Source organism: Malassezia globosa (assembly GCF_000181695.2).
Source record: "Malassezia globosa CBS 7966 chromosome Unknown mgl_sf_1.2, whole genome shotgun sequence".
Taxonomy (NCBI): Eukaryota; Fungi; Basidiomycota; class Malasseziomycetes; order Malasseziales; family Malasseziaceae; genus Malassezia; species Malassezia globosa.
The window spans coordinates 34,327-62,155 of record NW_001849873.1 but is presented as its reverse complement, the minus strand read 5'-3'; the positions used below and the strand labels follow the sequence as shown (position 1 = coordinate 62,155).

The 27,829-nt window shown below is 50.5% G+C and overlaps 14 protein-coding genes across 14 annotated transcripts; 7 read left to right on the top strand and 7 right to left on the bottom strand.

Moving 5' to 3' along the window:
- Positions 1-150: 150 nt before the first annotated feature.
- MGL_0671 (uncharacterized protein) lies at positions 151-1,916 on the bottom strand (the record flags this gene model as incomplete). The annotated part of the gene is made up of 3 exons (XM_001732026.1): positions 151-278; positions 324-379; positions 460-1,916. The coding sequence occupies 3 exons, from the start codon at positions 1,914-1,916 to the stop codon at positions 151-153; spliced, it is 1,641 nt and encodes a 546-aa protein (XP_001732078.1).
- A 618-nt stretch (positions 1,917-2,534) lies between these two features.
- MGL_0670 (uncharacterized protein) lies at positions 2,535-2,870 on the top strand (the record flags this gene model as incomplete). Its single annotated transcript, XM_001732025.1, has 2 exons — positions 2,535-2,671; positions 2,711-2,870. 2 exons carry the CDS (start codon positions 2,535-2,537, stop codon positions 2,868-2,870), a joined length of 297 nt encoding a protein of 98 aa, XP_001732077.1.
- A 906-nt stretch (positions 2,871-3,776) lies between these two features.
- Positions 3,777-4,561, bottom strand: MGL_0669 (uncharacterized protein; the record flags this gene model as incomplete). The annotated part of the gene is made up of 6 exons (XM_001732024.1): positions 3,777-3,809; positions 3,891-4,029; positions 4,064-4,211; positions 4,248-4,278; positions 4,380-4,505; positions 4,556-4,561. 6 exons carry the CDS (start codon positions 4,559-4,561, stop codon positions 3,777-3,779), a joined length of 483 nt encoding a protein of 160 aa, XP_001732076.1.
- Positions 4,562-4,832: 271 nt separating this feature from the next.
- MGL_0668 (uncharacterized protein) lies at positions 4,833-5,951 on the top strand (the record flags this gene model as incomplete). Its single annotated transcript, XM_001732023.1, has 1 exon — positions 4,833-5,951. One exon carries the CDS (start codon positions 4,833-4,835, stop codon positions 5,949-5,951), a length of 1,119 nt encoding a protein of 372 aa, XP_001732075.1.
- A 1,126-nt stretch (positions 5,952-7,077) lies between these two features.
- MGL_0667 (uncharacterized protein) lies at positions 7,078-8,406 on the bottom strand (the record flags this gene model as incomplete). Its single annotated transcript, XM_001732022.1, has 1 exon — positions 7,078-8,406. The coding sequence occupies one exon, from the start codon at positions 8,404-8,406 to the stop codon at positions 7,078-7,080; it is 1,329 nt and encodes a 442-aa protein (XP_001732074.1).
- Positions 8,407-9,465: 1,059 nt separating this feature from the next.
- On the bottom strand, positions 9,466-10,095 carry MGL_0666 (uncharacterized protein; the record flags this gene model as incomplete). Its single annotated transcript, XM_001732021.1, has 1 exon — positions 9,466-10,095. One exon carries the CDS (start codon positions 10,093-10,095, stop codon positions 9,466-9,468), a length of 630 nt encoding a protein of 209 aa, XP_001732073.1.
- Positions 10,096-11,210: 1,115 nt separating this feature from the next.
- Positions 11,211-11,866, bottom strand: MGL_0665 (uncharacterized protein; the record flags this gene model as incomplete). Its single annotated transcript, XM_001732020.1, has 2 exons — positions 11,211-11,240; positions 11,306-11,866. 2 exons carry the CDS (start codon positions 11,864-11,866, stop codon positions 11,211-11,213), a joined length of 591 nt encoding a protein of 196 aa, XP_001732072.1.
- A 350-nt stretch (positions 11,867-12,216) lies between these two features.
- On the top strand, positions 12,217-12,497 carry MGL_0664 (uncharacterized protein; the record flags this gene model as incomplete). The annotated part of the gene is made up of 2 exons (XM_001732019.1): positions 12,217-12,243; positions 12,279-12,497. 2 exons carry the CDS (start codon positions 12,217-12,219, stop codon positions 12,495-12,497), a joined length of 246 nt encoding a protein of 81 aa, XP_001732071.1.
- A 378-nt stretch (positions 12,498-12,875) lies between these two features.
- Positions 12,876-13,652, top strand: MGL_0663 (uncharacterized protein; the record flags this gene model as incomplete). Its single annotated transcript, XM_001732018.1, has 1 exon — positions 12,876-13,652. The coding sequence occupies one exon, from the start codon at positions 12,876-12,878 to the stop codon at positions 13,650-13,652; it is 777 nt and encodes a 258-aa protein (XP_001732070.1).
- A 385-nt stretch (positions 13,653-14,037) lies between these two features.
- Positions 14,038-14,709, bottom strand: MGL_0662 (uncharacterized protein; the record flags this gene model as incomplete). The annotated part of the gene is made up of 1 exon (XM_001732017.1): positions 14,038-14,709. One exon carries the CDS (start codon positions 14,707-14,709, stop codon positions 14,038-14,040), a length of 672 nt encoding a protein of 223 aa, XP_001732069.1.
- A 3,089-nt stretch (positions 14,710-17,798) lies between these two features.
- On the top strand, positions 17,799-19,433 carry MGL_0661 (uncharacterized protein; the record flags this gene model as incomplete). The annotated part of the gene is made up of 1 exon (XM_001732016.1): positions 17,799-19,433. The coding sequence occupies one exon, from the start codon at positions 17,799-17,801 to the stop codon at positions 19,431-19,433; it is 1,635 nt and encodes a 544-aa protein (XP_001732068.1).
- A 401-nt stretch (positions 19,434-19,834) lies between these two features.
- Positions 19,835-20,782, top strand: MGL_0660 (uncharacterized protein; the record flags this gene model as incomplete). The annotated part of the gene is made up of 1 exon (XM_001732015.1): positions 19,835-20,782. One exon carries the CDS (start codon positions 19,835-19,837, stop codon positions 20,780-20,782), a length of 948 nt encoding a protein of 315 aa, XP_001732067.1.
- A 1,405-nt stretch (positions 20,783-22,187) lies between these two features.
- Positions 22,188-23,879, top strand: MGL_0659 (uncharacterized protein; the record flags this gene model as incomplete). The annotated part of the gene is made up of 1 exon (XM_001732014.1): positions 22,188-23,879. One exon carries the CDS (start codon positions 22,188-22,190, stop codon positions 23,877-23,879), a length of 1,692 nt encoding a protein of 563 aa, XP_001732066.1.
- A 1,181-nt stretch (positions 23,880-25,060) lies between these two features.
- On the bottom strand, positions 25,061-27,385 carry MGL_0658 (uncharacterized protein; the record flags this gene model as incomplete). The annotated part of the gene is made up of 1 exon (XM_001732013.1): positions 25,061-27,385. The coding sequence occupies one exon, from the start codon at positions 27,383-27,385 to the stop codon at positions 25,061-25,063; it is 2,325 nt and encodes a 774-aa protein (XP_001732065.1).
- Positions 27,386-27,829: the final 444 nt, after the last annotated feature.

The window sequence follows — 27,829 nt, the reverse complement described above, 5'->3', positions numbered from 1 at the left end:
AAGTAATCATTAAGAATAATATAACTACGAAGAACGAAAGCTTCGACCGCGACATGTGCCCATAGCCACGTCTTCGCTGTCCCCCTCGTCCTTGTTTCCCTATCTCTCTCCTCCCTCTCTCACGCATCCCGCCTCGTCGGCTTATTTCCCCTACGTAGCAAATTCGCGACAGTTCCACTGAATGACCTTGGGATGTGCCATGACCTTGCTGGGATGAAAGCCAATCACCTGCAGTCCATCAAGAGATGTCGCTCGCGACAGTGCCACGTATGCTTGGCCTGGGCATGTGTGAGACGAGTTGCACTTCACAATATCGTACGTACCTTTTTCAAAGACGCGTCGCAGGTCAATCCGGCAGTGCTGCAGTGTCTGTCCCTGTCTTTGTTTGGGTTAGCGTGTTGCTCCAAAAACGCCGCCTACGTGCAAAGGTGGAGCGCGGATAAGCCCCATGAAACGTACGATTTATGAATCGACATCGCCCAGGCCAAGATCACCGGCACTTGCGTGCGCGAGGCAACAACCTTGCCGTTGGGGTCTTCCATCTTCCATGACTCCGGCCTTGCTAGATAGTCACGGACATGGCCATTCACCAAGTGGAAGCGGATGAGCGGCCACCGAGGTGCAGCGCGCGCCTCTGTGCGTTCTTGCTGCATGGTCCGAGACGCACCTGGCGCTCGCTCCGCACGAGCTAAGAGCTCGTCCGACACATCTTCTTCCCCATACTGGTCCTTGAACGAATCCTCATCAAGAAAGTCTAGCACTGTACCGACGGAGCCATTCGACAACTCCCGATCGACATTCTTGATCAGCATAACTTGCGCGCCTTTCTTCAGTGCCATGTGCCGTGGCGCCATGAAGTTATCAAGAGTGCGTTGCAGCTGGTCCGGCGGCAGCTGTCCGCTATCCATGCTTGTATATGTGCGCATATCTGTCTGCAATGCGTCCAAACGCATCTGGTTCGCTTTTTCCACGTCACGTCGGAGAGCATAAAGCTCCGTAGGAGTGATCCCCTCAGGCAACGAGGGTGTGCGCTCTAGTTGAGAAAAGATCCGTATTGTCTCTGGTGCCAGTTTACCATACCGCATGTCATTGAGCATATTCACAAATGTCTGGTCCCGCTGGCGGAACACCTCTGTCAGGTTGAACTTTTGCTGGATCACACTGGACCAAACGGGCGACTCAAACACAAAGCTCGTCTGCCCGTTCGGTGACACCGGCGGAAGCTGGAAAAAGTCGCCTGACATGACGACCTGAATGCCGCCAAAAGGCCGGTTGGACTGGCGGATGACACGCGCCACATGGTCTAGTTTTTCAAACAGCTTTGGATCAATCATCGACACCTCGTCGATGACAAGCACAGCTGTCTTTTTCCATCGAGTCACAGTTGGTCGATTCCGCCGCACAGTCCGCACGAGTTGGTCAGGTGTCCCTGTGCCTACGCCCACCCCGCTGAAGCTGTGCAGCGTGATGCCCCCGATATTGCACGCTGCAATGCCAGTCGACGCTGTGATCGCAACAGCGCCTGGCGACTTGCTATATTTAACGTGCAAGTCCTGGATGATCTGCCTTAGCAGGTACGACTTTCCAGCGCCAGCTGAGCCCGTGAAAAACACACTCTTCTCTTGCTTGACTACTGCCTCCAACACACTCTGCTGCTCACGCGACAGGAAAACGCGTGCAGCCGAGCGCTTTTCTGGTGGTCGCTGCACACTTGCAACATGTGCGGGGGCTGGGAATGGCTTTTCGCGCGAGCGGATCAACGGCTTGATTAATGCATTAAGATTAGAAGAGGTATGCGAAGACGAGGTGGTAGCAGCGCGTTTCGCCGTGGCACCAACACACGTGTTGTTTGACTTTAGTGGCTCAAATGGCAGGAAGTCGTCGTCTTCTGTCCTTTCTTTTTCCGTTTGGCTCATGTGCTCATCGTGAGTGCATTTACGCTGCTTATGTGACGTGTCTTCATTTAGTTCCTGTAGTGGCGTTCTCCTTGGTGGCGAGTTGCAGAGATCAATGCACACTGGCTTGCTCTCTGTACTCGGATCGTTCGTTTCATGCTCGGAGGAGCTCCATGAGCGCTTTAGCATGCGCAAACCTGACCGCAACTGGTCCTGCGACATGAACGCCGCTCGCCACAAATGAGCACGACAATCGCTTTGCGCGCGCTTTTGGTCAGAAAAAACTCCCTGCCCTCTACCTCACTGCGCTTGCTTTGTTCAACAGAGCGCGCAACGCGTCACGACTCCCTCGCTCCGCGTCGAGATCTACACGTGGCTCGCCCGATGATCGGGCCGGCTGTCACATTCACATTACGCCTCGACGTTCGTATTATCACCGGTCATTAAACGTTGCGTGCTATTTCCGCTGGACTAGACCACCCTCTTCTTTGAGAGTCAACACACATATCCACCAGGTTTGGCGCGTTCAGAACATCATATACGCAAAGGTGCTATGTCTGTTGCTGGAAAAGCATCAGAAACAGTGTCAATGCGGCATATTGTGTATGTACTAGATGTTTGCTCACGTATAGATCATTGATGATCCCATGCCCCTCTCGAGAAGTGGCTACAACAATACAGCAGGTCATCTGCGTCGACAAGGAGCTGCGGCCACATGACGTTGAAAAGAGTTTGGATGTGCACACAGCTGACGATGGACGTGCAGATTTACATGTGTACGTTGCGTCAAGATGAGAGGGTCAGCTGATATCCAGGACAATGCGTGCGACAACACTCCGACACCTTCGTCTTTCTCTTAATTCGTTCTTGGATGATACTGCGTTAATTGTGCGGACCATGGATGCGCTGAAGCCGGGCATGCCTACTCAAGCTGTGTCTGCGCTAGAACAGGGGAGTATTGGTCTGGCTGGTTGAGTCGCCCAAATGCGACCTTGATGGTATGATCAATCTACCAACCTACGCAGGTCTTGTCTCTTTCTTTAACAAAAAAATTCTGCATTCATATATAGTCACTTTCGCGCACACTCGCTATGGCAAACTTGCCCAATTGGAATCATAGACGCTACAAGCTAATCACAAGGATCGTACAGAGTCATCGGAGGGCCAAAAAAAAAACAAAAATCCATAAATAAAAAAATTCCAACATACATACATAATAAATGCGCGTGCATAAACGGTTTCAAATTATTGTCATTTGCGCCGCGTCTGGAGAGTCCTAGTGAAAGGCTCAGGCCGCTGTGCTGGCAACTCGCTCAGCATGTCTCAGACACCGTTGCATGCTGAGCTTCACACAGCGTATGCTGCTGTTGCGCCTTTAAGTACGAAATATCCAGCACAAGAAGGTGCTTTGTTTCAGACATTTGTCGACCTGAAGTATGCAGCGCGATGGCGCTTTCTAGAAGTGCATGATGTGCAAAGAAGTGAAATAGCCGACCCTGCTTTCGGAAAGTCTGGATGGGCCATCGTGACAGGACAGGCACCCAATTCCAAGGTTCGTATATGCGGCATGCATAAGTCACTGACTTCCTTCCACAGACCAAGATCGCCGTTGTCCCAATGTTGATTGAGCAGGTGATCGACACTGTCATGTTCCACGATCTGTTTGCGCGACTGCCGGAGCATGTAGATTCAACACAACTTTTACTCGCTATGATGTCGAATGATTCGACGGTCGTGTACTACAAACTATCGCAAGGCATGGTGAAACCTGTGAACTAAGGAGATACGCAGCAAGACGTGGAAGGTAGTCCAGAACAAAACCGAGAGCATGAGAGGGATTTGGCGGTTGGTGCATTAGACATAAGACATGTAAGAGACCTGCTAACCAGATCGACTACCGATGCGACCAAGATTCTGTGGCGATAAGCGTTAGCTTTGCCGTTCGTGTTTGAGCGTGCACGTCGAGATGCCATCCCGGTCGCACAGACAACGTACATCTTCGTTATTTTCAGCTTCTTCAACAGCATCGCCTTGCATGACGACACGTAGCACGGACTTTTTACTAGATTCCTGCAGCTCGCCAGCAATCACGAGTTCGTCTAACACCTGGTAAGCCTTTTGGAAATTGAAGATTCTGCGTAAGCGTACATCGGCTTGTTCATACGTACAGATCCAGTTCGCATACATTGCCGAAGTAGCGGTCTAAGACTTCGACGAAACGGTGAATTATCTCAAGGGTCGTGAGCTCGTTGTCATCGGGCGCAATACCCGCAACGAAAAATAGCGATGCATAACGCCGATAAACTACTTTGTTGTCTTTTTTATGGGTATTAGGACAGCGTATGTACGTACCCTTGTATTCAACAAAATTGCACATGCGTGACTTAGGCAGTGAACGAAGACCCCAGATGCAGTTCATCCGAGAGGCAAACATTGTATCATGTCAGTCATGTTTCCTGATTGGTTTGTCCGCATGTGACGTACACGACGTGCAAGGATAATCTGTGTTACATCTTTGACAATTTTCGCCTTGCTTTTGTGGCTCATTGTGCCGTACCATTTCGCCAGGCGCACCTTGCCCTGCCGCGATATCAAAAGGACCCATTGAATCTGCAATATGAATTAGAACTCGAGGCGACGCGATCATGTCATTCACGTACCGCCATATCACAAATGGAAATATCTTCGGCGATCGGCAAATGCGTTCAGTTCGTGTAATAGGTCGACGCGCGCCCAAGCCAGTGTGAACCGCCGTCACGAAACTTGAATGAATCAACTAGTAGGACGCCTCCAGCAGACTTGTCCCCTGCCTTGCGGTCACTACTCTCCACTGTGATACGTGACGCACGCAACACGCCTCCATTGTGTACATGTCAAAGACAACGCGCTTAAAGTGCCTCCATCTTGACACGGCCATTCAGAGCGCACGTGCATCGTATGTTGCCTATGCATACGCCACAAGAGCAGGAGCGTGACGCACGCTCCCAGCGAGCATCACTAAGAATCGTAGAGAGAGACGGAGACAAACCACTCCGTGAGAGTCTACGCTCGCGTGGTGTGACAATTGTCACCCCTAATGCGAATGCCACTGAGAGCGTTCAAATGAATCAGACGACCTTGACACCTCAGCAAGCCGCAGAAATCACGCCCTCTCTGTGGTCGACGAGGGAGTTTTACGCATATTATGTGGCAGCTATGATTATCATACCATACATGATCTATGTACCGATCTATTTGAGCTCTGACAAGCGCCCTGAATACCCTCGATATGCTAATCGTTTGGTCAAGGGATGGATGGGTGGTCGGCTTCGCGATGACAGTGACCACCAGTACCGCTTACTACGGAAAAATGGAGTAATTCTTATGGCAGTGATGACTGTTTATGCCTTGCTATCACACTGCATTCGTTGGATTGCTCAGCAATGTAGGAACACTGTGTATGCGAAACGCATTCGTCTAGCGTTTCTGGGCGTGACTGGTCTTGTATTTGTGACAGCACTGCACGGCGCAAATGTAATAAAACTGTTGCTTATTGCGCTACTCAATTATGTGATTGCGAGTAGTGCAGCATGGCTTCCCCCAGCTGTCGTGACTTGCGCCGTATGGATGTTTAATGGTGCTGTCCTGTTTCTGGTCTTTTATACCAATGGTGCACCGTACAAAACACTCTCACTTTCTCTTGCATGGCTCGATGAGCATCCGGGACTGATTCACAGATGGTACATCAGCTACAATTTTACAATGCTGCGCCTTGTGAGCTTTGCGATGGATTATGTTTGGGCACGTAGCAGCCGGCACCAGCCAGTCTCTGCAGGCTCAGCGGGACGCGAGTCTAAAGTGCTGTCGTCAAAAGACCGAGCCACATGGCCACATGCACTATCCAGTTATACGTTCGTCACCCAAATTACCTATCTGTTCTACCCGCCGCTGTTTATCGCCGGCCCACTTATGACATTCAATGACTTTTACGCGCAGATGTGTAAGCCTTTACACATTCCATTACGAGTCATTGCTGGGTACGCATTACGATGCCATCGTATCGGTCTTGTCGATTGAATTCATGCTTCACTATATGTATGTGAATGCGATCAAGAGCGAAGGGAATTGGGACGTGTACTCGCCAATGGAGTTGGCGATATTGAGTTTTTGGGCACTGGAAATCATGTGGTTCAAACTTGCTGTGCCATGGCGTCTGTTTCGCCTATGGGCGCTGTTGGACGGCGTCGATGTGCCGGAAAACATGATCCGCGCCATATGTAACTGCCCGTCGGCCATTCGTTTCTGGCGCGCTTGGCACCGAAGCTATAACTTGTGGGTCGTTCGGTACATCTATATCCCATTGGGTGGCTCGAGGCACCAAGTGCTGTCATCCCTCGTCGTATTTACATTTGTTGCATTATGGCATGACCTTTCGTTTACTTTGTTGGCATGGGCTTGGCTGATTGTCCTTTTTATTTTGCCAGAACTCTTGGGTCGCGCTCTCGTCCCTGCGAAAGTATATGGCCACCGACCTTGGTTCCGCCATGTGCGTGCTTTGGGCACTGTAGCCAATATATTCATGATGATCTCGGCGAATCTTGTCGGCTTTGTCATTGGGATTGACGGCGTCCGCACGGTTTGGTCGAAGATGATCGAGACGCGCGACGGTTGGATATGCCTGGCTCAACTCATAGGGGTGCTTTGGATGGCAGCCCAACTCATGTATGAGTATCGAGCTGAGGAACGACGTCGTGGGATTTGGCGAGCGTGCTAAAATAGAAGCACAGTAAGTGCTGAATTTGTGCGCTTCGATATCCTCAGCTCGTTTGGATCAGAAGCATGTTGTGGCGGATTTCCTCATGTGTATAGACGAGGTGATTCATGCATTTCACGGGGTATATTAAGAATCAATTGAATGGATCAAACTTCAAGCATAAAAGAATGCACATCTTGGAGTTCGGCCAAATGGCTATCCATGCTTCAAGCGCGCACACATACACAAACACACACACTCCCTCACTCCCTCACTCTCTCTCTCTCTTATACTTTTGTCTCCCCCCCTCCTCACTCCCAAATCTCGGTGTGCCTCATGATAGGCCTTTGTCACATCTTTTACTGTCCACACTAGGCTCACTCACATGACCAATACATGGCACTCTTCCAATTCATGTTCATGTCCACTTGCATGCCTATTTGCATGCCCTTATGCAAGCCATGCAGATGGAATACGAGCAAGGCATTTGGCCCACCGTTCCCACCGGCCTTGCTCTTCTGGTACGATAATCGGTAACATGGGAGATGTCGGTGTTGTATTCATCCATACGTCGTCTAAACGTGATCCCGGCGCAATGATCGGCTCACCTGCATATTGCTTGAGCCGATCTTCGGCATCACACCAGAACAGGTACCAATGAGGCGGACCGCCTGGCAAAGTCATGAATCCATTACTTCGCTCAAAATACCATCGATTGACCTTGTTTACCGCACGGCTTTTCCACACAAGATCGCGACCAACACCTACGCCATTATGTCCTCCATTGTTGTTTAGTGCGTCTAGTAAGCCCAAACCATGTACTTCATCACGCAGCGCATTCCACAAAAAATCCACGGCACCACTTCCTTGCAGAGTCGGCAGCATTGCAAATTTGTCCAAGTAGGCAATAGGTGGCATGCCAGGTGGATCTTCCATGGCATGTTCTCGCGTCACGATGGCAATGCCATCGTAATTACCAGTGACTATCACGAAGTCAAGATGGGTCTTAAGCCGCGCAAAGTATGCATCAGCATTGAGTTTGCGCTGAAAGCTGCTCTCTAATACATTCTGCACGCGAGCAAGATCCAATTCGTGCCACTGAGTCACGATACGAATCGGCATGCCTGCACGCACAACCGTTGGCATATGCCGCATTTCTCGGCGCGATGCAAGTAAACGTGGTGGAAGACTCGGTGAGTACGCTGCTTTATTGGTGATGAGATTTGCAATGAGACTTTGCGGCGATCGGTGCGTAGCAATCAGGCCTGACGCCATATTTGGCATGTAAGCCAAGCAGTCGCGAATCATGGCCAAATTTTTCAGCGCCGTGGGATGTGTGTCGTCCCAAACGTACGAACGTCGGATCGACTCGTACTCAGACGAAAGATTGATCATCAGGTGTGGGTCACCACCGCGTGCATGCGATGGCACACCGCCTTCACGTGTGATCACCATGAGACGCACAGGCGTAAGTTCATCGGCCAGGCGCTGAGATGCCATTTCGCGAGATAAAGTGACCATGACTTGGTCCGCATCGACACAAATGCACCGCAGCGTCCTTTTTGTCGTATCCATTGTCACTTTATCAGTCATCGACTCACGAATGGCCATGGGCATAATGATAGGGATGTGGCCATGTTGAAGTGCTCGATACACGCTATCAATCGAAGTGTCAGCTTCGAGTGTCCAAGCGCCGTTCTTGTCATGTTCTAGGTGTGACGACAACGGCTGCTGTAATGATGGCAGTGGCTTGTGCGAGCATCGCTGTGGTACACACATAACTGCCTGCGTTAGTGGTTGTACGTCAGCTCCGGCTATGGCCAATGCATCTGCGACACGCCACAGTTCATGAAGCATGCGTGCACGGAGACCACTTTCTTCTATTCCACGCCACGTCTCTAAGCATGAATCATATGAATTTTCAGCGAAATATTCATCACGGCGTGGATCCTGGGACGGTGTGGGCTTCGGCCATTGGTCATGGTCAAGAACGATCGTGCACATAAGACCAAGTCTTTGTAGATATACCAAACCTTCGGCAATAGACTGCATTTGTCGATCAGTAAAAGGACCTTGAAGTTTGACAAGTGCTGTATATGTCCTGTCGAGCGAGGGTACCACCTCAGACGTCCGATCTGCTGTGTTCATAGCGTCTGTGGCCAAGCTTCGAGGTATCGCCGTCCGTAATGGAGACGGCGACACAGACGGCGATACAGACGAGGAAGACGGCTTCTTGAAAGGATTTATGTGGGTTTGATAAGAAGAAGGCATCCGCTTGTCGTCGGAACAACGAGAAAACATGTCTAAGTATGGCTTTGAATCACGCCGAGTCGCGCGCGACTTGAGCACTTCGAGAATGAGCTGGGGCACACGCGACATGGTCTAAGGTGGTAATTAAAGCGGGCTCGAGTTACAGCATGGATATCTGCCAGAAAGCGGCAGCGTTCACGCAGCAGCTCGGAGCACGACAACAACTCGCCCACAGCTTGCAATCACGAAGACACTCATCTTGATAGCTTTACGAAGCTATAACAACCTCCTCGAATATGATTAGTCAGCTGATTATCCTGACGAAGCCAAAGACGCAGTACGTTGTCGGAAGCACGCAGATAGATGGTCATGGTCATTTCGTAGATTAGTCAAGGAAACGCTTGAACCCAGTAAATGAGAGTTGGGTGCTTACGATGTTCGTCACCATGAGAGAATAGACTATAAAATAACAAATATAAGGAAGACCGTGCACAAAGCACCCAGTTGCGGGATGGGAAAGCGCGAACTAGAAAAGCGTTGTCCTGTGACAGAAGATACAACAAAACAATCACAAGGACATGAAGCATATTATGTGCCAGGTGCACCAATGACTTTCTTAAAGATCGATTGGGTCGGCATCATGCGTGGGGGGCGGTATAGCAGGTACATCTTCGGGAGTGGACGACCGTCGAATGCGTGCATTTGCAATACCTTCATGGAATCGAGCTCACTGTAAAACACAATGTCAGTATCAGTGTAGACAGTAATGTTTGCTCCAATTTCGTTCTCAGAGTAATAGTCCATTTTGACTTGCGGATCCTCACATTTACCCATAACTTGAATCGCACCATCCCCTTCATACGGTTTCATGTGAATGTTGGAACCTTCAAGTGTATAGGTACCGTGCTGCCATTTGAGTGACGCAGTAAAACATTCTGGCTCGCGGCCACTCGAGTTATATGTGAATTGAGCCATTTCAAAGAATCCGTCTCTTGTAAAACTGTACGAATATCCCGACGTCTTGGGGACAGTGAACTTTCGCCTCATCGGATTGAAAAACGTATCCGATTCCCCAGAACCTTGGCCCGTCAACACACTGCCAGAGCCACTAGACCAAGTGCCTTCCAAATCCAGTTTGCGCAAACCTTGGGCCATTTGCGCTAGGCTGCTCCCAACTAATGATATCAGAAGCACGCTCACCACGATATGCAACTTCATTGCGTTGATAATCGGATGAGCCAGAGGTGGTCTGCGAAGGTAATGTCCGCTGTGTGTCGACAAAAAGACGGTATAACTTTCACATCCGAGTACATTTATTCTGCACGCCCTTCCTAGCACATACTTGAGCCAGTTCCATTCCTTGTTGTGGCCCAGGCTCGCGCAGCTATTTCGGCCGAACACGTACTGCCCCGTCACAACCGCGGTCGGTTCGTTCCACACGAATACCTCGGCCGATAAATGCAAGGACAGCGACGGCACACATGCTGAGCCCCGCGAAACGTCATTCAATGCGTTGTAAATTGGGCGCGTAATAGACAGCCAAAAAGGCCTTTGGGGCGTCCATTCAACACTGGTAGTACATAGATTTAATATATATATACGTATGAATGCTGTACATGTAATGAGGCATCGCTCAGATCAGACGCTGTGATTCCGGCAAGTTTGTCTGTCGCTTCCATAGTCTCGCGCGCCATGCAGGCGCATCAATCTGAAGAGCTCGCCGAATCTAAAATAGTCAGTGTTAACCCTTCACTTAGAATACCACATATACTCACAGGCATAAAACAATGTTCCCCTTCTCCAAAGTCTGCCAGAAGCACAAAATATACCAAAGAGCTTGCAGCCACTGTACCCGCCAACAACTGTGCGACTCGCTGCCACATAGCCGGTGTTGGATCTTCAGGTAGTGTTTCAGAGGGGATCTTGCGTATATTGTACGAAACGCGTGAGACCGACAAGTGTCGCACAGGAATCGGACGTTGAACAGTGGATAAAGGCACACATGCACTTGTTAAAGATAGACAAGGTCTCATAATCACGCGAAGACCGCCTGGCATGTAATCGGGCAAAGCAGTTGCTGAAGCGGAAAAGCTTGAATGTGATCACGTCCACAGGCTGGAGGAACTTCGGCAGCAAACAAAGGCTATGGGCCACGTGGCAACGCCACCCTGCCATTGTATCCCTACGTTCTCCACTCTGACCCCTCGTTGCGAACTTTTCTGACAAGGGATCCAGTGTAACAAGACAATCATTGCGCGACGCCGTGGCTACAAACAATCCCAGCCCCAGCATGTAAGGGGCATCTTTTTCCCCTGATCTCAGAGATATAAACATTATGCGCTACGTGCTTTCAGCATCATAATCTGTGAGTGTTAGCCTTGAAAAGAAAAAAACGAAAAAAAAAAACGCGTAGAGGTAAAACACGTACCAGCTGCACTTTTTTGCGGACCATATCAGCAAAACGTCGGCGATGTCGCTCAGAGCGCTTGCGGCGCCGCATCTGATTGGGCTTTTCATAGCGCTCATTCAGCCGAAGCTCTCGACGCACATTATTCCGGTTCAAAATTTGTGAGAGCTGTCGATACAAAGTTGCAGACGTATTGTTGTATGTGCTGGTCATAGACAACGAACGACCGGTCGTTGGTGTGCAGGGTTTTGGCAAACCGAATGTTGGTCTGTCACGGAACTCTGCATCGAGTTGCTCCACCATACTCGATACATTCGATGAATCATCGCGCCTCGGCGCACCAGATGGCATTCGGGAATGCGATAAAATAGACTTGGGTAAGTAGGAAGATGATGTTCCATCCGTAGGATTTTCGCGCGGCTCAACAATAATGGTATTCAGCATTTGATTCCACAGCTCAGCGCGTGAAGCATCATCATATTTAGACTTGCTCTCACTCGTACTAGCATGCTTGTTAGTGTCCGACGCCAATTGACCAAATGATGAAGATGAATAGAGCCGCGTAGGACCGGCGCTGAGCATTCGCGGCACAAATGGGCCCACAGGGGAAGTCGAATACGTTATACGCAGATATTCGAAATACCTTCTCCGAACATTTGATGTGATTGCAGAAGCCTGGGATATCAATCCAAGCGGCGGCCGCATCATAATTCAAAGATGCGTACGTCTCTGTCGCAAAGCGGTCGCGTGTTGGGATTTGGACTTGCCGTCAATACAGGCGCTTCGCTGCCGCTGCCGTCGTCGAAAAGATCACGTGATATCTCCACTTGAGTCGTCCGTTAGGAGCGGATGAGGTCTTTCAGTTTACTTAGTGCACGTTGGCAGTCCGCCTGTGACATTCTTGGAAATCATTCTACAGACCAGCGTATATCATGCCGCCGGCCATCGAGAACCCATATGTACGTCGAATGCGTACAAAGCTGACCATAAATAGGAAGAACGACAGACACTCCTTTTGGAGCGTATAATTAAAAATGTTGATCTCCTTAATGAAGCGCTAATGGAAATGAATCGCTCATTTGCCGACATCAACAACCATAACCAAGATATCACGATCGTGGCCGAAATGTGGAATGGCTACCACCGAAATGTGGACTTCAATTTGCAGAACATGGAGTCGAACAATACCGCCTCTAACCACCATGCTATGTGACGCTAAATGGATCACGCGCATGAATATCAAGATGACAAATCCTCGCATGGGGATTTCACACTATGTGTATGAAAAATCGATTCTTTACTGTGCAAGTCCATGGTTGGTTTCCAGTATTAGAAATTTGCTTCCTTTGATGATAAACAAAGTGTTTCGAGCTACACTGGATATATGTCGCTGGCTGAGAGATCCTGGACAGCGGAGTAATGCATGACTGCCATGCCTAAAATGAAGGTGTGATACAATGCTGACTAAGTATGTGTGGTGTTCGACCTCCCTCCATACAGGGAACGTGACATGCACCCCCGCCCTTCATTCGTTGCGTACGGGTCTTTGTGTTGGGAGTTATGTGTGAATGTGAGTGTGTTGTACACCACCATGTACATCCCACGAATTTGGCAGGCACTTTTCATTGTGCTGGTAACAAGTCAACTCGCGTTGGGCGATGACAATAGTCTATACTTGTCGCCATCAAAACATGGTGGCAGCATGCTCACGAAGCAGAAAGAGCCATTGAACGTGATTATCTCAGCCACGTCTGACTCGAGTGTCCTTGACAAAGAAGGGTTCTTGCAGTTCGCTAATGCGACTGGCTTCGAATTGGACGAAAATGCAGGAAAGTCAAAAAACAATGGTGCACAATCAGCAAATCTCGGGGACGGTCGGGGAGAAGTAGAGCAGGATGGCCTCATGCGTGCGAAGCCGGCTCTAGCGGAAGTAGTGAATGGTGGAAACCATTTCCGTTTCTGGATGCAAACCGGCGATAAGGCAAAGACGAACGCGATTTTCATCGCTGCTTCGGTTGAAAAGTCTATCAAGCAGAACCATGACATTGTAAAAAATGGGTACGATATGGGTCGTGATCAGCTTGTGAAAAATGCGACCCAACAAGATCGATCTGCAAACGGCAAGACTTTCCGCACGAAGCTTCTTAAAATGGACTCTTCGCTTCTCAATGACATTTCGAAGAACAATTTGAATCACAATATTGGTACTGACGGTAGGGTTGCTATTTTGGAAGTCAAGGTCAGCGATGATACCAAGTCAGGCTCTGGTAAAAGTGGCCAGAACTATGGTGTATCAGTGCACACACGGCTGTCGATTTTCAAAGCCCTTGCAGTGGGCGCTTTTGTCGGTCTTGTAATTTTCTTGTAACAAGTTTTCTAGTCTCGACCTTCGACGGTAGGATTTTTTTTGGTTTGCTGTTGCATGATGAAAGAGCATAGGGACTATTCTGCTGTCTGTGTGCACCAATATTGCATGACCGTGATCCATTTATGTTGATCCAACAAGCATACAATCAACGATGGTGATAAAGTCTTTTTCTACCGGAAGCATATTTTGTCTATAGACATTGCAAAGGAAGACGCATACATACATGTGCTCGAGCCAATTAACCAAAGGCACGGAATGTAAGAAATTAAGATTCGCACAAGAGCACACATTCGCTAAGTCCAAAACAAAACCTAAAGGGACCAATGAAGAAAAGCTCAAGATGCTTGTTGGTACACGAGTAGGTTGAAAGCACATGTCCGACATGTTACATATGAGTGAATGCACCCAGCGGCGACACATTTGTATACACTTGACCTGGCTGCATGTGGACGGCTCTGGGTGGTGGCGGATCATCGTCAGTGACGCGACCAACGCCTGCACGCCCATAAGGACTATCGGCACTTGCCCAGGTGTCTTCATACGTTGTGGTAAGTAAATCAGGGTCTGCTTCATAATACGCGCCAGGAGTTTGTGACGCGGCAGCAGACCGACGCCAGGCTGGCGTCGGAGCTGCTGCTGGCATTTGCTGAGCATCAGCCGTAGAGCGAGGCGGGCGAGTAGCCGGACCAGACATGCCTACGACATTGTCAGCTGCCCCGCGCGTACGACTAGCAGGGTACGGAGCAGGTGCAGGCGCAGCTGCACCTGCACTAGTGGGTAATGAAGTGGGTGGAATAACGGCCGAACGTGATGGAGTTGCTGCAGACGCTGTTACTGGGACAGCGGCGGCGGCGGATGCGGCAGTCGGTGCTGCTGTACCAGATGGCATAGAAGACATCGATGAAATAGGGACTGTCGCAAAGTCCCTTGCTGAATAAGAAGGAGATGAATGGGACGGCGGGAGCGGTGCATCTTGATAGAACTGAGCCCCTTGGCCATACGCCGCTGAACCAACATTGTCATATTCGCTTGGGGAAATCTTGAGTCGATGGAGCATCCACGAACTTACTTTCTGTATTCTTGCGCTTACGGCGCAACAGCCAAAACAGAAGCCCAATTAAACCTAGAACCAGAAGTAAGCCAACGACACCACCCACGACGCCACCAGCAATGGCACCTGCGTGTGAATCATCATCCGAACTAAGATTTTTCGGCTCGCCTGGGTTGCTTGTAGCGGACGGCGTCATGGAGGAGGAATCAGGCACACTAGACGTCGGGGTCGTAGAAGAGCTGGTATCGCTAGAGGACGAGCGCGAGCTGCTTGAAGATGAACGCGAGGAGCTTGACGTAGAAGAGGACGATGAAGACCGCGAAGTAGATGAAGTAGATGAGGAGGTTGGAGACGACGACGAAGTTAATGACGAGGACAATGAGGATCTCGGAGTTGTAGAAGTAGCCATAACACCGGCATCCGTTGCACTAGTAAGAGAAGAGTACGAGCTCAGTATGGAGCCGCTTGACGATCCAAGCCCCAAACTGCCAGCAGCAGCACTACTCAAGAGACTGCTAGACGCCGAGCGAAGATTTGACCTGCCACCATCATATGTACTCAAAGCTGCATACAATGTCGTTGAGGGATCACCGTCATCATCATACGCAGTTGACAGTGGCTGTACCGCTACCGTATATGGATCACCATCGGCATCCGTCATGCGGATGATCCGGGGGCGAGAGTCAGCATCCAGTCTTTGACGCTTCCTCACTTGCATAGTTGGAGATTTCCCTTGAGGATGGGCGGAGGGCACAGCGAAACTGCCCATGAACGACGACACTGTCCGGCGGCACCAACAAGGTCGGCTAAGGACGAAAGTGGTTCTCAAAGATGGCGTGTAGTGTGCACATTCGAGCACGAACTAGTTGCCGTAACCAGGCATGTGTTTGTAACATTCTTGACAGTAACGATTGGTTACATTAAATTCACGTCGGTCCAATCTCGTGCGAGAAAGTTGAATGATGCACATATGTGCGCTTTGTGTAACACCAGACCCAAAACCTGCCACATGCCATCTCCGCAACTCCACAAAAGTCAACTTGCCTTATTCAGCAACCTAAGCGCCAAGATGTAAATAACACAAAGGGTTATGTTCCTAATATCTACGTTATTGCATATGGCTTACGCACGCTCATACGCGTTGCGCAACGGCGGGCGTTTACGATTGTGCGGGCAGTATGGATGGTGATTTTGAGGATACGGGCTGGACATGTTCCTATTGCCCTCGCCACTTGAACCGCCTCCTGTTCCTGTTAGATCATTGTCATCGTCTGAAGACGAAATGTTCAGCTCCGATTCCTCGTCGTTTTCAGACGCCGCCGAACTTTCAGACGATGATTCATCGAATGCTCTAGGCTTATGATATATACAACAGACTGGTAAAAAATGCGTCAGTCCAACTTGTCTATGATGTTGAATCACGCACTTTTGCTTTTCTTCTTGCCGCACCCTTCGTTGTCTACCGTGTCGTCCGTCCATACCACACCGCGTAAACGCTGCCTTGGTCTTTGAGGATCATCATCATCCGTAGCACGCAGTCGAAGCGTACCAATATTTGAACGGGCGCTATCTTGACGACCATTTACCTGATTGTCACCTTGAACTGTAATCGTAGCAGATCCGTTCGAAGAAGGTCGCGAGCTCTCTCCACGCGCGCGGGTGGGTGGCAAACTCATTCTGGTACACAATATGCAGCTAGCTATCCACACTCGAATACACACGACTCGTGCACGCACACACTCTCTCTTTCTCTTCCCTCTCCCTCTTTCTCTCCCTTCTTCCTGTGATTACCCTGTAGTCCCCAACCGAGTCCGCGCGTTCCGACGCAGAAATTGACCCAAAGGTGATTACAAGGCACGGACTCGCGCCGGTGTCCTGCCGCAGCGGCAACAAGCTAAAGGTCACTGAGCTCACACGGCCAGGAATCTGCCTATGCATATATCCAAGCATCCAATAAAATACATGCCTAGTCATGCACATGACCGTCGTGTAAAAAGAAATTTTTTCTTAGGTGGAGAAACACAAATCTATATAAACCAAACAGTCAGCCATTTTTTGGTCCTTTAAGATCATAGTACGTATCGTAATGGGTCGCTACTTTTCGGATTCTGACACCGCCAGCTTTACGGAATCACTTAATAAAGTCGATAACCGGATCTTTCGTGCTCAAACGCATGTCACATATTTCAGTCTAGTCGATGAAACCCGGACGTTTTGGCCACACGTGGTCTGCCAACTCCCTTTAGCCAGTGACGGATGTTGGGCCTCTGTCGCCCGTCGATGATCTGATGCCCTTCGATTGCTTCGAGGCCTTTGTGGGTTCTTGGGAATGTAGGTTCTTGGGACGTTCGGATTCTTCGAATTGCTCAGCAGTCGTGGGGGGGATTGGCCGTCCAACTCTGATAGACTTGAAAGGTGTGCGATAGTTTGGCAAACCGGTTTTGTGTTGGTAGTGTGAATTATATGTTGTTTACGTGGAATGTGTTTCTGGAATGTCGTGTTCGTCGTTCATAGATGGGGACTGTTGGTGCTTCGTGAGAGTAGTAATTTACCGGCGCCCGGCAAGCGGTAATTATCGCAACTAACACGTAGACTAACTCCAAGTATCTAATCATCGATACTATAGATCACGTGACTAACGCGACAGCCACAAAAAAAATAGCCATAACGGGCTTCTCAAATGAGACTCCCGTTATGGCAAAGTATCAATTCTGTTACCCATTAGGTAACCAGCGGGAAAAAGTCGGTCATGCTGCTATAAGTGTGGGACCAACCCGGTTGAATCTAGTAAAAGGCGAGGTTCAAGTAATTGGAGAGGGTCCCACAGCAGCAGAATATTGGAAAAAGAAATTTAGAGATGAGGCAGTCTTTTATATGTTCAACAAAGGAGGGAGAAAATTGAAATTATTGCGTTAGCTTAAACCATTGCATTGGCCGTTGAACACTGCGGACTCACAACACGTGGAACACAATAGCTCCACATATAGCAAAACTCGCACGGCCTTCTACGTCAACCACGCCACCGAGATCCTAGGCACGGGTGTGTCTGTGTGTGTGTGCTTGCGTGAGCTGGAAAGCTTACTGTGAGTACAACGATGCGAATTTACATGTTTTCAAGATCATTATTTGCATGCATTGCAGCTACCCTTGTAGCAGTGTTGGCATCATCGCTGGAGGGTGGGCTTGAACCCACGGAAGAAACTAATACAGGCCTACTGCAAGAGGTGCTTGATCCGCTTGGTCAGGGCGCAAAGGATGGGAGTTTAGAGACCAAACCCATCTGTAGGCCTACAGGACAGATTCAAGATGCATGCTCGGATTATGAAAGCGTGGAAGAATGGAACTCTCAGTACATGTTTGAACGTCTGGACAATTTGCGCAAGACCAAATACTTCCGCTACTTTGTTGTAGACTTGTTCCGAGAATGTCCGTTTTGGAAAGAAGAAGGGATTTGTATGAATCGAGCATGCACAGTAGAACGGATGAATGAAACAAATATGCCGGATGAATTTCGCTCGTACCGCTTGAGTCAGCTTGAACGCACAGCTGAGGATATGGACCAAGACGCAGATAAGACGCGGTTTTGTCAGCTTGACGATGAAAATATGAGCGAAGATGCCATTTTCGTTGACCTCCTCAAAAATCCTGAACGCTTTACTGGGTACTCGGGAGCAAGCGCCAACCGCGTGTGGCGAAGTATTTACGAAGAAAACTGCTTCGGCGGCATCAAATGGACAGAGCCACCTCGACCTGAATCCGAAGGTGGTGCAGGATTTATCTCTCAACAGCGCATGATTGGGACTATCAAGGGTGTGCCAGCCACACTCCTAAATCCTGATCACCCACCGACCAAAGGCGGGTCGCTCGAGTCGCTGATTGACTCAGTCAAGGCGCCTGTCGACCCAGCATCGACTGAGCAATGCCTGGAGAAGCGTGTGTTCTACCGAGTGATTTCCGGGCTGCATGCATCAATTTCCATTCACATCTGTAACGAGTACCTGGACCCTGTGACAAAGCAGTGGGGACCGAATTTAGAGTGCTTCATCTCGCGTATTTCACAACATCCCGAACGGCTGCAAAACGTGTACTTTGACTATGTTCTCATGATGCGTGCGCTTTCCAAGGCTGGTGAATACTTGGACAAATTCTCGCTACGCGCGGGTGACGAGATCCACGACAACGAGTCACGAAAGCAGCTGAATGAACTGCTACAGATTGCGCGCAAGAATCGGCCGTCTTTCGACGAGCACAAACTCTTTGAGCTGAATGACAATCCAGAGCACAACCGCGAGACGCTTGCGTTGAAAGAGGACTTCCGTCTTCATTTCCGCAATATCTCGAGGATCATGGACTGCGTGGGCTGTGACAAGTGCCGGTTATGGGGCAAAGTCCAAGTAACGGGCATAGGCACAGCCCTGCGCCTTCTCTTCGCGTTTGAGGCTGCAGATGAAAAACCACATATTGTGTTGGGTCGCAATGAAATTGTCGCTCTCATCAATACAGCCCATCGCATTTCAGAGAGTATTCGGGCTGTCGAAACGTTCCGCAAGCTTTATCATGATACAATGTCGTCGGCCAGCTCAGAACACGCAGATCACACTTCAGCAAGGCAAGAACGTGAACTGCCGCCTATTTCTTATATGCAAAAAACATGGAATGTCTTTGAATCAGCCATGGCCGGTATATATGAACTCTTTGCGACGGATGACTGGGCAGAAGCAGAATTGTAGTGAATAGAGGATGGCGCTTTCGTCTATGACGCGATGTTTAGAAACGGATATCTAGCCAGCTGGTTACTCAAAACCTATGTACTTCTTTGCTTGATTCCATATTCGAGCAAATATGAACAACCGCATGCCATCCGTGGAGCAGGTGAAGTGGGCGCTGCGTGTTCTTACTTGGCACCGAGTCCTACGCTCAATCGCGTTAGGTAAGGAATCGGGGCTTCAGCTCGGACTTGGACTCGCTAATGCGCGGAGATGAGCACATCACGTGATGGTAAAGCGCTCATGGCGATGGCGTTGGCTGCAAAGAGGTAGATAGAGGCCGAGCCAAGAAATGTGTGTGGGTGGACATGAGTCATCCCCTCATTTGACTGTCGAGGCTTATCTGTGAAAGTGCTTTGACTACGATGATGGGCATGAGAATGCCCGGTTTATGGCGCACCGTCAAGTTATCGCAAGTGCGTTCGATGCGGTTGTATTCAACGGCCAAGGGCAGTGACCGTCTCACAAGCACGTCTGCATTGGAGCACAAGTTGTCGCACCGGCACCATAAATTGCCGCCGTTGCCCCACCTCGACCGCCCAGTGATGGAAGCCGGCGAAGCTGTGAGCAACATTCTGTACAATACGCCGCCTCCCAGCACTCAACCCTTTCGTCGACACATTCTGAACATGTTTGTCCAGGACGAGCCTGGTGTGCTCGCACGTGTGTCAGGATGCCTGGCCGCGCGTGGTGTAAACATTGATTCACTTGTCGTGTGTGCAACAGATGTGCAGGACTTGTCGCGCATGTGTATTGTGCTGCGTGGTCAAGAAGGTACCATTGAACAGGTTCGCCGTCAGCTGGAAGACCTGGTGCCGGTGTGGGCGGTTGTCGACTACACGAACACGAAAGTGATCGAGCGGGAAATCATGTTGGTGAAAGTGTCGACACTAGGTCCCGAGTACTACGAGCAGAACCATCTGGGCTTAGAAGAGGAAGCTGAGAACGAAGTTGACTATGCCGTTGCCCAGGCTGACGGACATCCGACGCCGCCTCTGCCGCAGCTCAGCCCAACAGAAGCCCTGTCGATCAAAAATGACAATCTTCGCTCGATCATTGCATTAACGGATCAGTTTGCTGGGCAAGTCGTCGACGTGAGCGATGCTAGTGTGATCGTGCAAGTATGTGCTAAGACATCGCGTCTCGATGCGTTTTACAAACTCATGCGTCCTTTTGGTATTTTGGAGCTTTCGCGTTCTGGCACAATGGTACTGCCACGTACGCCCATCAAGTCGTCTTGGAAGAGTATTTCCGACCGCGAGGAAATCGATCGCAGCGTGGACATGGACGCCTCCATGCTTCCCCCTGGATAAATAGCTAGTGTCATCGTTGCCACCCCTGTCCTCCGAAAGGAAGAAAAATAGAGTCCTGTCTGATCTGTGCATGTGGGAAAGGCCACGCAGTTCATTTGCGAGGAAGGCGAGAAAGTTGGCAAGCAAGAGTGCGAATGGCCCCCCATTGAAAATATCAGGGCATAGACATGTGTATCTAGTTAGAACTGCTCTCGTGATGGAGTCGAAAAAAGGTAGAGAGTTCTACACTTATAGCCTTACCTCTTGGTGTAGTAGAGTCGGCGTCGGTTGTATCTATCTATTCAACCAAGCTATGGCAGCAGATAGCATGTTCCCTATTCGAGCCTACGAAAACAAGCATAGCATCTATAGACCTTCCTCGACGAAGCGATTCGAATGTGCTGACAAAGAAAAAAGATCTACCCACCTATGCCATCATTTAGAACGTTGTGGCCGTACTGTAGCGCGACAGGAAGGCCGGGAAGCGTCGCACGTATCTGGAGCAATCTGCATGCGCTTGTGCCCATATACGACTTCAGCATGCACCCAACCTTCAAAATGTAGCTCCGGCCCCGCCCTACCTCCACCGCCAACAATCGTGCGGGTGAGCAAGTATACATGTGCCCATCCATTTGCTCGCTTGAAATAAATTTAGGGCAAGGGATGTGGGGTAGGAAAGGAAACATGCCATGGCGTGGAGGTGTTCACTTTCTGAGCACTCATTGGCAAGCTCTCCATCCAATCGACTTGTATCACACCGGAGTTCGTGTGCTCGTTGACAGGATCCACACTTCATGCACATTACGTTGGTGAGATGCCTCTAGCGCAGTTCACGCCATTCGTATCACAAGTGAGCCCGTCCTTCTGGAATGCCTTGTCGCAGCTCAAGCTCAACGAGTACCAGCTGAGTGATGAACTCATTCGTATTCGTGCAGATTATACGCCACAGCGCACAGTGATAGACCGCCACACCGGAACACCTCTGGGTGCTGCGTGCCGATTTAGACTAGACGGTGATGCGTTTGACGTAGATACACCGTGGGTATTGAAAGAGCAGCCAGTCGAAGCGAAGCGCTGACGCAGAACCAGACCGAGAGGGACACCTATGTATGGCCATATAAAGAATTTCAACACACTCGCGGAATTCAAAGCCGTCGATAAGCAGGCATATTTTTTTTCAAAGTGGCTGACAAGGGTGCGTTTGTTGCCTGTCAAAGTCAAGCCAAGACGCAGGTTCCAGCAATGCTAAACATTTCGGCATGGCTCTTGGTTTATGCTGACCTTAGAATTGGGAACCGGATTTTGGACGGGCACCTTCCAACTGACGTGAACGAGTTTTCTCTTGCTTACATTCGCCGACTTGAAGTCATACAAGTACTATTACTGGTTCGGATTCCCTGCGCTCTTGCTCAAGTCGCCTGGCTGGATGATCCAGGACCCATGGCGCGACGCTTCGCACACGATGAGCTCGGCAGAGCTCAAGACGTTGTGGCACGCACTGAATCGCGAACCGCTCATGATAGCTTACTTTATTGACATGAGAATGCCCGAGCATCTTCATCGGATCGATGCCAATATATATGCTTTTCTCGACTCGGTGCCAGCGGCACAACAGGCACTGGTTTTTGTCGATCCGTCGCAACATTGTGAGGCGCCTGGCTGGCCACTGCGAAACATCTTGACCATGTTGCATGTCCGCTATGGAATCCACGAATGCCGTGTTCTGTGCTGGAAAGAACCTATGGGTGATGTGCCGCATGACCATGCGCGAAGTATGATGGCTTGTTTGTCCTATCAGCATGACACTTCTGATGCATGTGTTGACTGCATCATCCAACGAGCCAATGCGCCATCAAAACCTGACGCCGTTGGTTGGGAGCGCGATGTTCGTGGACGCTTGGTGCCGAAGCTCGTGGCATTGGGAGAAATGTTGGATCCACAGTTCCTTGCGGACCAAGCTGTGGACCTAAATTTGAGGCTCATGCGCTGGCGCATGGTGCCCGACTTAGCGCTCGACACAATCCAGAGTGCCGAGGCGTTGCTGATTGGTGCAGGCACACTTGGATGCTACGTTGCGCGGACACTACTTGGCTGGGGCGTTCGAAACATCACACTTGTGGATAATGGGCGCGTATCGTTCTCGAATCCTGTTCGTCAGCCGCTGTACGAGTTCCACGACTGCCTCGATGGTGGACGACCAAAGGCCGTTGCCGCTGCCGATGCGCTGCGTCGGATCTCACCTGGCGTCCATGCACAGGGCGTTGAGCTGGCGATTCCGATGCCTGGGCACGCGGTGCCATCATCGCTCTTGAGGCAAACCAGGGAAGCAGTTGAATCACTCGAAGCTTTGATCCGTCGGCACGACGTTGTGTTTGTGTTGACAGACTCGCGAGAATCTCGCTGGCTTCCGACTCTACTTGGTGCTGCGCACAACAAGGTACGTTCTTGGCGCGATTTGCCATGCCTGCAAGATCATTACACTCACACATTTGCCGTCTCTCTCTCTTTCACTCTCTTTCCCGTACAGCTGGTAATTAATGCGGCCCTTGGATATGACACCTACGTCGTGATGCGACACGGCACATCTTCAGAGCGTGTGGGGTGCTATTTTTGCTCAGATGTCGTGGCGCCATCAGACTCACAAACGGACCGCACACTGGATCAAATGTGTACCGTATCACGTCCGGGTCTTGCCGCCATCGCTGGCGCCACAGCCGTTGAGCTAATGGTGTCAATCCTGCAGCACCCTCACACACAGAGTGCGTTGTCAGAGACGACCGACGACGACGAAAAAGACAGCGAGCGATATGCCGACACCACCAGCGATGGGAAGTACAAGCCAGTCCATGATGAGTCAGTGGCACTACCACATCAGATCCGTGGAAATTTAGGCTCTTTCACTTCGCATACCATGGAAAGCCAGGCATTTGAGCAATGCACCGCATGCTCGCCGCCCATTCTTTCCGCATATGAGCATAATGGGGCAGATTTGGTATGCGCCGCGTGCGATGACCCGTCTTGCCTCGAACACATTTCTGGTGTGCAGGCACTCAAAGCCGATGTGGATGCGAGGGCGGTCGATATTGCTTGGGATAATGAACACGACGATGATGATTAGGCGCGTGTTCGTTTCCCGCGCCTGAGTAGTTGGCTGTTCTGGCCTCTATTCGACGATGAGACCACGTCGGCATCGCCAGTATAAGAAGAAGACGCCACAGCATCGGCGGATGGATGGGACCGCTGTTGCATTTGATGCTGAGCATGCCGCAGAGCGTCGAGCAGCGCTGTGTGGTGTTGACGATGGGCTTCTGCAGACGCTTCGGTCTGCTTGCACAGTGCATCGATTTTCGAATCTAGATCTACTAGCACATCGCGTGTTTTCTCTTTCCATGCGTGCAAGTCGGTGGCAAGTCGCGTAAGAGTGGTTCGACTCGCAGGAGCAACATCAGGAGGAAGCACGTCTCGAGATGCACATGTTACAACACATAGACGCCTGCCGATCTCATCGATACGCCCCGTGATCATGCCGAGCTCGAGCGACTCGATCAGTAGAGATAGCAGGGGAATCGCATATCCGTCGTCGTGCACTGGCATGTCAACAGCACGGCCCATGTCCTCCAACGACAAGTACGGCGATGCTTCTTGAGCAAGTGATACAAGTGTGAGGCGTTGCAGCTGCCTTTCTTGCGCCTCATTCATAGGTGGTAACGTCCCCGGTGATGCGAACTTGTAATCATGCCATGTGCCGGCAGCAAAGAGGCAGACCAGTTGGACGTACGGCACAAACGCTGCTTCTCGTATATACTAGATGGGTGAGCGTAAAGAAGCACATGCGTACCGCAACAACATTGGCATTCGACAAAAGATGCGCGTATGAATGAACGCCAGGGAGCTCAGAAGTGCGGACAATTAGTGACACAGCATCGTCCATCCTTCTTCCTCACGCAACTAGTACGAGCGCCTGTCGCACAAAGGTTCTTCGGCGATGGAGGGGACGACTTGGAAACGTAGAGGACCGTGCCAGAATGGGGAGCTTTCTTCAAACGTAGGTGGCGTGACATAATTCTGCGGTGCAATTTCCCCACTTTCTCGGGCCTAAGGGCCCATGCATGAACCGCAAGGGGCTGGTTACCAAAAAATAGGCACCAATTTCCATAGCTCTCGCACCATGGGGCAAGGGATCGAGTCCAACTCTTGCTGTCCCCTCAATGGTCAAATGCGCAGAAGAGACAGATGCAACACACTCTACCTTCTACGATCTTTACCAAGCTCATACATCTATGAGAAATCACTATCGATTTACTCCTGTTCGCTGAAAGAAGACGACAGTCGGCGGATCAGGGCCGGCACACTCTTGCCAAAGGATGCGGACCGGCGCATGTTGGCAAAATAATCATCGGGATGCTGGCATACCGCCACAGCCTTGCGCATATGACTCGAGAGATACGTAAGACCCACTTGAAAGCTAGCATTCGTCCATCCAAAACCTTCTCGCGGCACATAGGCAAACTGTGTGCCCTGGTTTCCGTACTCGGCATTTACCAAGTGACTCAGAGCGACGGCGTCAAACTTTTCCGGCACAAGACCATTAAAGTTCACGAACGCCGTCGTGATCATATACAGCCAACGATATGCAAGGCGCCGAGCATCGTCCATGTACCCGTACCGCTTGAGTCCTTCCCAAGCGAGCATTTGATGCGGCGGCAATGCATACGGATAGTCCCACTGTCGATTCGGCCGCGAGAGTGAGACGGGGCCGCGCGATTCCTCTGTACCAGTTACAAGGCCACCCGTTACTTCAAACTTGCGCAATGACAAGCGCATCATGCGGGCGGCCTGGTCGGGCGATGCCATGCCGGACCACATGGTCCAGAATGACGTGACACTCTCATACAGGCTTTGTTCTCCCTTGCGCAGATTGTAATCGTAGTACAACCCCTTGCCTTCATTCCAGCAGTACGCATCGACCTGCTTCTTCCGGAACGCAGCCCGCTCGAACCACTCGGCACTGCGCTGCAGCTTGCTCACTAAGCGGCCTGCCTCGGCACCATGGGAGGTATCCAAACGAAATTCGTCCGTGAGCTCCAGTTCATCGTCAAACTCGTCGCGGATTAGCTCGCCAATGTCTCGTTCGTACTTGAACAAAAGTGACTGCAGGTCAATAGTCGCAAGATCTGCACACTTGCGCTCAACACGGTATGAGGTATCGTGTCCGCTCTCGCGCACGGCTCGATCGTGACGGAAATACTCGTCGAGATCTGGCTCTTGCACCTCCTGATTATCATACATGCGCGTGAATTCATTCACACTGCATTGATACTTCTCAGCATACGGCCGCAAGAGCGCTGTAAAGTGCGACGCCTCCGTCTCTGGCGGCACGCCCAATCCCTCAGGATGGTATCGAGACAGGCCTGTGTTTGGATCAAACCTGGGCTCACTCATCCAGACCATGTGGTATTCTTTGATCGCCGCACATAAAGCGCGGTGAAGCCATGCCTTGTGCTGCGCCTTGTGCTCAGGCTGGTCGGACAGCATGCGCTCGTACACGCGACGTGTAAAGTCCGTGAAAAACGGCGGCTGCGAACGTAACAGGTAATACGTCCGATTGCCGTTCATGATCTTGTGGTAATGCTGGATCTCGAAGATAAAGTGGTCCACGGGCCCCTTTGCCAGGTCAAGTCGTCCATCTTCCAACAGCCCCAGTGCAATAAAGTAACTGTCCCAGTTGTATAGCTCATTGAACCGCGCACCGGGCACGACAAACGGGATGCCTCGCAAGTCGATCTGGCCCGTCTTTTCGTCTTGGACCTTCTCCATCGCGATGGCCAGCAAACCCGGACGTTGATTCAGATCTCGCACATACTCGGGTGTGCACACTTTGGGAAGCACCTCGACATTCAGTCGCAACGCAGGCCGTTCCTCCGCGACTCGGCGGTAATATGCAATCATTTCAGGCTCACCTGCCGGCACATACAGGATCTGCCCACGATGCGCTGAGCGATTTTTAGGATCAAGTAGCACTTTCTGCAAGCCCTCGGCATCGATTCTTCGCGTCAAGTTATTCCAAAACATGGTGCGGATCATGCGCGAAAGCTTGTCGATCGGGTTCTCTGCAAGGCATGCCTCAGAGACGATCAAGTGCTGTTCACCTCGGTCCATCGCAAGTGCCAACTCCTGCAGCAGACTCGCAAGCATATAAGTGCCACGAATCTCTGAGGACGGACCATCAACCGTCTCAAGTGTTATGGTCTTCGGACCTTTGTCGGCGATACTAATTTGATTGTCACCATCTGTGTCCTCTTGCTCTAAGAGGCGCTGAATCGTTGGCTGCACCTCCATATGAAACTGCCTTGGACCTAGCTTCTGAAGTGATTCCACACCGCTACTCCATCTTCGCACGTTTGGCGGACGCTGTTCATTCCGAGGATTCACTAATGGCATCGTTTGTTGGGGCCACATGCTTGAAGATCGCTGCATGTCTCTCAGTCGCGGCACAGCCGACACAGCTGCGTGTTCAGCAACAGATGGGTTTTCTCCATTGCCTACTCGCACGCCTACATGATTCCCACCATGATCTCCATGCAAATCACTTGGCCGTTCCAGTTCCGACTCACCACGACTCATGTTGGTTGAAAACGCAATCAATCAATCTGGCGTGGAATTTCCTCCACCTGCACTCACACCATGACTAGCCTTTAGCCGTTGAGCCGACGCGATGGACCAAGAAATTTTCGTTCACGTCAACTCAGTGGTTTAATGCGTATGCTCCATGGATGCATCGTTTTCGCGTCAATCGTACCCCAAGGTCTTTGGGTACATTTTCTCACAGAAACCTCGTTCCCTCGAATATCTATATAGCCGGACTTCATCTACCCGCACGACTCAGCCCGGAACGTACTACAAGATGCTGGGTCAAAGGCACGTGGTTTATACTTCCAACACTCTCACGCAGTGCAATACTCATATGCACCAGTGCTACTTCACCGGCATGAACACATATGTAGTGATCCTTAGAAATATTACTACTAATACGAATCCACGCATAAGCGCATACTCACCATCTAGTAG